General features: G+C 33.9%; 1 protein-coding gene across 2 annotated transcripts; it reads right to left on the reverse strand.

Annotated features, from left to right (window-relative positions):
* Positions 1-1,013: 1,013 nt before the first annotated feature.
* Positions 1,014-7,273, reverse strand: LOC142531829 (UDP-galactose/UDP-glucose transporter 2-like). Of its 2 annotated transcripts, XM_075638104.1 has the most exons (5): positions 6,908-7,273; positions 6,744-6,873; positions 4,500-4,528; positions 4,080-4,281; positions 1,014-1,354 (listed from the first exon to the last, which is right to left on the reverse strand). In XM_075638104.1, the coding sequence occupies exons 2-5, from the start codon at positions 6,867-6,869 to the stop codon at positions 1,190-1,192; spliced, it is 522 nt and encodes a 173-aa protein (XP_075494219.1). In that variant the 5' UTR covers positions 6,870-6,873; positions 6,908-7,273; the 3' UTR covers positions 1,014-1,189. The 2 variants fall into 2 exon arrangements, with proteins under 2 accessions (XP_075494219.1, XP_075494218.1); XM_075638103.1 differs by having other exon boundaries at positions 6,744-7,271.
* Between the last annotated feature and the right edge of the window lie 1,981 nt (positions 7,274-9,254).

Below are 9,254 nucleotides of genomic sequence, written 5' to 3' on the forward strand. Positions count from 1 at the left end.
ATAATAATAATAGTAGTAGTAGTAGTGATCTTCTTTTAAGAGTCATCAATGTGGAAAATAAGGCGGATAGATATAAATGTCAGAAAAATGAAAAAATAGTATGTTTTAATTAATTATTTTTTTAATTTGTTAAAATAGAAAATTTCAATTATTTTCTATGTTTCGATCTTTTTCAGCCCATTACATATATATTAAATTTTTATAAATAAGTTTTTCTTCCTTGTGAACTTTTCAATTCTTTTCTGTGTGTCATTACACTGACAGTGCGGATAAAACTATCATATTTATAATATCTGCAGATTTCATTGATGATTACCTACTAAAGATACATACTTTAGACAATTGCAGACATATTAGATATATTATCTATGATTTTAGTCTTTTTGTAAATAACAAACTTGTATCCTAAATTCTAGTACCAATCTTAGTATCTTATTATCTCATTAAAGTAGTAATTATATTATGAATTTTATATAGATATTATTTTAAACAAAACAACATAAAACACTCAAACAATAAAATAAATAATTATTTTATTTAGAACAGTAAATAATCACAAAGATTTGCGACGTTCTATCCATCAGAAAATCTACGGTGCAAAGCCCAGTCCACCATATCTTTGTGTCCAATTGCTTGTCTACTCTACCTCAATTCACCATTTGGAAGGTTTATCCGTACCAGTTTCTTCTACCTATACCCTTTTAGCTCCAAAGAACATATACATGGAGCTATGTCGATTTATGTACGTACGTCTTGGGGACAGAGATAAGCCCGAGGCCAAGAAAGAATAATTTATCAAGTTGCCGAAAAACATTTTGATTCGCATAAATGTTCCAGAATACTATCTTACTTCCTTTCCATTGTAACTAACGACCAATTATTTTTGCCAAAGTAACTACTTATAAACACAACATTTATTTAGTTATTTTATTGTCAATTTTCTAGGAAACCCTCTTATCTCTATTTCCTTCCCATTGTCGATAGATCTAACACCACATACATAACAGCATATAAATATGGATAAGAAACCTTGAAAGATAAAACAGCATACAAATAAACATTTCAACATTGGAGCTAAAATTGCCTTTTTCACATAAATGTTTCATCATAGTTTACTTCATGTTGACATGCATCCATGCTAACAGTCCCTGCTCGAGTTTCATGTACAGTGTGCGCTTCAAACAGGCAGTCATACATCCCTGACTTTTAGCCTGACTTCAGAGGGAGAGTTGAGCGGCTTTTTTGGGCTTGAAGGAACAGAGTTGAACTTAGGTACCAAGACTGTGAAACAAGGCACAAATAATACGTAGAGGGCCCCAAAGATAAATGGTGCAGCAACAAGCCATCCCAACAGCTGCATTTTTCAACAAAATTACCAAATGATAGGATAATCTTAAAGATAAAGAGCACAATACAAGCATAAATCTCCTAGGAATCAGAGCCCAATCACAGTTTGTCACGTTATGACTAATTGCATTTGTTGTAACCTTACTTCAATCTAAACACACCTGCTAGTTCATTCATTTATACAATAACAGACGCAGAAGACCATGGTACCACAGTTTGATGTTTTACATGCATAAATTTGTCCAATTATCAATAAAAAGAGAGAACGTTTTGACAAATTTCAATATTCCTGATTATTTGCTTGTATCTCCATATCCATATTTTATAACTATAAGAAACTATGAATGAGCTAACTCGAGCTTTATCATAAACCATTTTGACTATCCTTATTCACAAGCATGAACAATCATTCAAATCAAGACGCGAACAAAATGGGATGCTCCCCAAAAATCTTATATACTAACTCATAACTAAGCTAACATGTTGAACTACCTGCTTTCATAATAGCAAAAGAGACAAAATCTAGAGAGAGATTTGAATATCAGATAGGTTGCATACTACGTGGAAAATGCTCTGTAATACTTCCTTTGATGCCTGTCCAGTCAAGACCTTCTTGAGAGCATCCGAGGTCAATGTAAATTGAGGACCACCGGTGACGATTTCACCAAAGCGTAAAAATGGAAACACTAGGCTAAAAGTTGAAACCACATATAAAAGGAAGCCGTAATCAGAAAAATTCATAGGAAACAAAAATTATTGAAATAGAATGCCTCCAGCTGCAATCAGAGAGGTTACACCAACAGTTATATCATAAAAAACGCCATATTTTCTCCTATATTATGACAGACAAAATCTAAGAAGAAAAGCAAGATGGTATTTGTACACACATGCCAAAAGTTAGAGGGAAAGTGACAAAATAAAAGAAGAAAAGCAAGATGGTATTTGTACAAACATGCCAAAAGTTCGAGGGTAAGTTAAAAGGGATCGAAATTGGCTTACTATCTTGCATGTTGAAGCGTTGCAAGACTTTCTTCAAATAATTTTTCTGGGAAAGCCAAATCTTTTTATTACTTCTGTCTCGCTGAACTTACATCCCTAGAATCTTGTTTGCTGGTCCCAAGTCCTTCATATCAAATTCCCTAGCCAACTGTACCTTCAATCCTTGGACCTGATCTTTGTTGGGGCTTGCTACCAACATGTTGTTCACATACAACAGTAAAATGATATAATCATCACCTGACCTCTTGAAATACGTACATGGTCAACACTCAGTCTGTTGTATCCAAGGCTCATGATATAGGAATCAAATCTCTTGTACCAACACATCGGCGCCTGTTTGAGATCATACAGAAATTTGATCAACCTGCAAACCACGTTCTCCTTGCCTTTTTCTGCAAAACCTTCTGGCTGAAGCATATAGATTTCTTCTTCAAGATCTCCATGAAGAAATGCAGTTTTCACATTTAGCTTTTCTAGATGTAGGTCAAACACCGCACACAATGCCAACACTACTCTGATCGTTGTAAGCCAAACCACATGAGAAGATATCTCATTGAAGTCAATTTCTTCTTTCTGAGCATATCGTTTTACCACCAATATAGCACGATATCGTTCCACTTGGTTATTGTCATCACGCTTGATCTTATACACACATCTGTTACCAATGACTTTCCTTCATCGTGGTAGTGTAACAAGATACCAAGTTTTATTCTTGCCTAATGCCTTCAAATCTTCTTGCATTGCTATCATACACAAGGATAGATCCGAGCTTTGAGTAGCCTCGTGGAAACTCGATGGATCACCATCCTCTGATAATAGACAATATGCAATATTGCTTTCAGTGACATAATATGAAAGCCAACTGGTGGTTTTTATCTCGAGTTGACTGCCTCACATTGGAAACCTAATACTCAACATGTTCTTGTTTTTCGTGCTCTGGTACTGCTTCACAAGAAATTTGACCTTCGTCCGTCTTATTTTCCTCCTGAAATATAGTAGTTTCTGAATTCAGCGTGCCTTCGTCCGTCTTATTTTCCACCTGAAATTTGACCTTCGCCCGTCTTATTTTCCACCTGATGGTCTTAAAACTGCTTGTATTTTTATTTTCCACAGCATAAAATTGCTTACATTGAACTTTGTTATCTCTTACCTGACCACCATTATGTCTACAACAATTTAATACACTTGACAATCACAAAATAATCCCGCCTTGGTTTAAAATTTCTTAAAAATTCTGAGTATACTATGTGATTGCAGCCTAGACTGATCTACCACATCAGAAAAGTTTTTGTAAAGATTTAACAAACATTTTGAGCACGTTTATTAGGCAACAGTTAGAAAAGTTGACGAGGAAAATTCAGAGGGGAAAAAAGCGTTATAAACGCGTTTTCACACAGAAAAAAGACTATAAATATAGCTCCATCCCCTCATTTTGAAATAATCCCTTCATCGAGTTTTCTCTTATCTTATAGCATTTGAGTGCTTAGTTTTATAATATTTATGAGGTGTTTTGTTCTCCTGTATTAAGAGAGTGTGTGTTCTCTTTGGAAACACAGTGAGTAGGTTGCACACCATAAAAAATTATAGTGGAATTCTTTTCATCTTGCTCGTATTTTTTACCCTAGTAATTTTTAGGAGTTTTTCACGTAAATCTTGATATCCAATTTATTCTTTATTTTCATATTTATTATCTCAAATTGCCGTACGTGGGACCAACAACCCCTTCTTTTTACCTTGGTCGATTTGAACATGAGTTGTGCTGGATAATTGAGAAAAGCCAGAGAACTTTTGATGAGTCCACTCGAACCCATTAGCACAGCTGATAGCTTAATATAAGTCTTCCAGGGATTCACCATTTGCTTGGTTGTGAATCCTTGTAAATATATCAGCAGGATATATACCCATCCTTGAACAAAAGTGAAGTACCATCCGTAACTGCATTCAAACAAATGACAGAACTCATCAGAACAACATTTCCAAAAAACAGTGGCAGACCCAGGAATTTAGATGAAGAGAGAGACTTATTTTATATTTTTAGAAAAATATTTTTTAACATGGAAAGTGTCCCCCACTAGCCCTCTATTGGTCAGCCTTGTCGATAAACTTCAAGATCGGACAAAAATTTCAACACATTCAAGAGAACCAAATCTGACCTGAATTGAAGTCTATTGTATACATATTCCTGAAAAATGGATGAAAACCAAGTCAATATTTGTAACTTAGGAAAAGGCTGAGGATGTTGTAAATAACAAACCATACATACCTTCATCGAGATTTCAAGAAATGAAATAATTTTTGAAATCCCAACAGTCCATTACCAAATATTACATGATCTAGTCTGATGTGATTCACAAAGCACAAGTGCCAAATTGCAGAGGCACAAATCCTACTCCATGAGTGTCTTCACGTGTTTCAAACAAATCTTACTAATTTTAGAAACACATGAAGTCAGGTCCACGATCACAAGGTCACAAAACATGTTTGCCCCATCACTAGGTGTGCTCTGAAAGTGTGATCACTTTCAGCTACAAGAAGATGTGCTCATAATAGTTTTTTTTTTTTTAACTTTCGATATGAGCCATCGAACAACAAAAGATGACACGAGCATTTCACCTTTAGTGAAGCCTCCATTTGTTAGTCTAAGTGAGACCATTGTGTTCTCTTATGACCAACCATCTAAACAAGCTTGTCTGATTGAAAGGGATCACATGTGCTAATTTATGGTGCATAGATACTCCTATCTGGTCTTACACAGTCACATACTTTCTGGACAGGGCAGACTATTGGTTGATATACCTCGGATATCTCTATGGAATTTCGATACAAGTATCGACAGAGAAAATGTGAACGTCGTACTGGACATGACAAACCAACATATTTAACCATATTCATAATAGCCAAAAATAATCTCTTAACAGTCTCTGACATGGCAGAGATATTTTGTTGCCTTATTTTTGTCGAAAACAATAAATAAAAAATTATAGAAAATGAAAATTCATGCATACTAAATGTAAATATTACATTTGAATCATTTGGTAACATGGAATGAATAGCTTGCAATTATTTAAGAGTATGTATCTATATATACTTCAACAGCCATATATAATACTCCAATTTTTTAAAACTTGCTGTAGTTTGTATCTATACATGATAGATGACGAAAAACACAAGAGTTTGGACTATGCTACACAAGACGAAGATCTCTCAATGTAGTCCCACCGTGTGGATGAGTCGAGACCCATCCGTTCAGAGGTGGGGAAAACATGTGTTCTCACCCTATCTAAAGGCTAATACATACATGTAGAGATCTTATCTTGGTGTAGCATAGTGTGAAACAAAGATTACAATGAGTCCATGCTATGTAAAGTATTTCCATAGTTGAAGTCAAAGCATCTAGATCATCTCGGCGGAGGCAAACGAAAAATCTCTAACTGGGGATGATTTGACTACATTCAGCTATGAAAATTACACAAAATCTATCTTTTTTAATATGTGAGATAGACATGACACATATATTTATTATAAGGTAAGAATCAAAATGACAGCAGGTTAATGGATGTAAAATTAAATCGCAAATATGTCCTCAAAATCATATTTTTTCCATAAAGTGACAGTTGAGTGAAATGTTCAAAATGCATATAAATATAGCATGAAAATGACACGGGTGACCAAGAATTCAAACTAGCAAACAAAAACACCATTTTCACTCAAAACCAATTAAGAAAAAAAACTCAATTATTGTATCAGAATAGCTTATTTTTAATCACTTTTTATAATCAAATAACACAAAATTAGAACACATGTCACATACAAGAATATGAGAAAATTCAACTGGTCGACTTAATAAATAAAAGCTTACCCTTTATATATATTCTACACAGACACAGATATACATAAATAACTTTTCAATCTCTCTTGTCATAATCAATCAGCCCGAGAACAACTGGCAGGGAGAGGAGAGCTGGAAATTCAACGGGTCGATTACTTCATTAATGAAAGAGTAGAAAAGCTTACCATTTCATGAACTTGTATTATACAATATAACATATGTGCATACAACATATACAAATTCATAAATTTTCACTTCACACAAATTGATTTTTTTAGCTGGTCAGAGTATTGTTACAGTTATGTCTCGAACTCACACATAGTTCCGCGACCTTAATACCCGGATGGACTATAACCATGGGCACAAATTGATTTTTCCTTTCAAAGAAAAAGAAGAAGTGTCACTACCAGTGGGCTAAGCAATCCAGTCACAGTCAAATGAAAACCATTTCAAACTTCATCTTGCTTCAAAAAGCAAAAGAAGAAGTGATTTTAGATGTTTAAAATAAATAAAGTGTCAATCTTTTTATCCATATATAGAAAGAAAAGGGTACGTAATTTGAACAAACCTCACAGACTCCATTAACAAGATACCCGAAGAAAAACCCAGAAGAACAGATGATGAACTGCTGCCATCTCGGCCGGTCCGTGAGTGAAATCCCGAACAAAGAACGCGATTGCTCCTCGTTCTTCATCTCCCTTGATCTCCACTAACAAAAAAACAAAAAAAAACAAAAACTTTCCTGTGTCAAAAGAATCTCTCCTCTAATTTGCTTCAAGAGTGAGTTTTTATGGGAGATGATTTCGATGGTTGTTGCATGTTGACTTCCGGGCTCGTAGGAAGGGGAGGCGTAAGAAAAAATGGACAGGCGAGTTTAATGATAGCGTATCGGCTTCACTATGTCAACACACAAGAATTTACACAAATATGGATGCTTCTTATACTATTTTAAGCCCCGGTGTGCCGTATTTCTTGTCTCATTTGTGTATTGTATATATGGATTGAACTTTGAAGAAAGAAAAACGACAAAAACAAGCGGCTCGGCTCGTGGGGGGGGAGAGAGGTGGGAGAAATCGAAGGCTAATCGGGTGGAATATCGTGGGTCAATGCATCACGTCTATGGGGACAACGAAAGATTTTGCAAGCAAACGAGCCCAATATTAAAAAAAAAATTAAAACCTAAATTTGAGCTCGTTGTTTTGGAAGCGGTCCCAAATATGTAATTTAATAAATTAATATATTTTATTAATATACAATATTAATGAACTACGAAATAATTATTTGCGATTGAGTTTGCTCGGAAAAAGTTTGAGTTTGTTTGAGTCCGACTCGAATTCAATAATTTGAAACACAAATCAAGTATACATTGATTCTGACTTGTAAAGTTTTTGAGTCAACTCAATTCGGTGCAATTTACACGAGAAAGTATTATTTGTCACCACTGTGAAAACCAAAAAGAGTATAAAACCTCGTATAGGAAAATAAAAGATCATGTAAAACTGTGTTTTTTAAATTTAAGCAAAAAACACAATTTTTTTTTTGTTTTGCATTTCATAAGGGTGTTCAAACTTTGCTTTAAATCGAAAAATTGTATATACAAATAGTAGAAACAAAAAATCAAATCAAACCGAAAACTTATTTTTTAAAATGTAGATATAAACATTAAACTGAAGTTTATATAATTCAATTTTAGATTATATATATCAAAACCAAACTTACGGAAAAACGAAATCTAATTAGAGTAATAATTTTATTTATATTTTTACAGATTATATATTTTATGAAATGACATTTAATACATTTAGACTTTATAAAAGTTCTATTAAAAAATAACTAAAATATTATATATATATTAAAATATATTTATTAAAAATTTTAATAATTGTCGAAAACCGAATAAACCAAATCGAAATAACAAAATCATTTTAGTAGAAAACAGAATAAAAATAGTTTAGATATCAGATTTTATATTTTTAAAATTGAAACAAATTGCATAAAATCGAATCGAAACAACCCATATGGCCGCTTTCCAGATTTTATTCTAAAAACTGAAACATCAACAAATTAAAATTTTATTTATTTTAAATTAACTCAGTAAAAAATTCAAAAAAATATTTATAATTATTTATTATTATTCTTCGTTTTGTTAAAACTATCATTTAATAACAAAAAAAAAGAACTAGTATCAGTGGATCGATCAGTGATTGTTCGTACTATAGTTTATTTGTCATTCCGAGAGACTTAATTAATTAAGTAAATGATACGAAAATAAATAATTAAATTTTTATTTAGTAGTAACATTAGGTACGCTTAGATTATTAATAATAAACTAAAAGGGCAAAAACTTGTGTGAGACGGATTCAGAAGTCGTATTTTGTGAGACATATATCTTATTTGAGTCATCCATGAAAAAATATTATTTTTTATGCTAAGGGGGTGTTTGGTTGGGGGATAAGGTGGGTTTATGAATTTTTAACCCACCTTATCCCATGTTTAATAGGATTTTTATTTAACTAAGTCAATCCCTCCTACGAATGATTAGGTTATATTAACTGGGATAAAATAATTACTCTTCAACTCTTAGGATTATTTATCATACTCTTAATCCATCCTATTTTTTCCAATTTTACCCTTCTCCTAAATCCAAACTCACCACCACTTCTCTCCACCGACCGCTCACCACCGACCACCGCCGATCACCGGCCGATGCCTCTTCCCACCGCCCGACCACCCCCTCCGACCTCCAGCCGACAGCTGCCACCGCTGCCGACCACCCCCTCCGACCTCCGGCCGACCGCCGTCGCCGCCGCATCCGACCACCTCCTCTTGCCGGCCGCCGCGCCTCCGTCCGATCACCACTGTCCGCAAAAGTGGAAGGGACAATTTTTCCATTCATCAAAAGATTATTAATTATCTCATTTCTAACAATCATATCAAACATAATATTATTTTATCATTATCTACTTCAACCATTCTTTTTATCATTTCTCTCTTAATCATTTCATAATTTTATCCTCCAACCAAACGTAGCCTAAGAACATTACTTTTTATTGTAAATATCGGTAGGGTTGACATGTCT

Source organism: Primulina tabacum, chromosome 17 (genome assembly GCF_025594145.1).
Source record: "Primulina tabacum isolate GXHZ01 chromosome 17, ASM2559414v2, whole genome shotgun sequence".
NCBI lineage: Eukaryota > Viridiplantae > Streptophyta > Magnoliopsida > Lamiales > Gesneriaceae > Primulina > Primulina tabacum.

Coding starts and splice junctions, on each gene's coding strand:
- LOC142531829 (XM_075638104.1), bottom strand. CDS start 6,869: ATGAAGAACGAGGAGCAATCGCGTTCTTTGTTCGGGATTTCACTCACG. Junction 4,529..6,743: donor TTGTTAATGGAGTCTGTGAG/GTTTGTTCAAAT, acceptor TCCATTTTTCAG/GAATATGTATACAATAGACT. Junction 1,355..4,079: donor TCATGTTCAAATCGACCAAG/GTAAAAAGAAGG, acceptor TGAAAAATGCAG/CTGTTGGGATGGCTTGTTGC.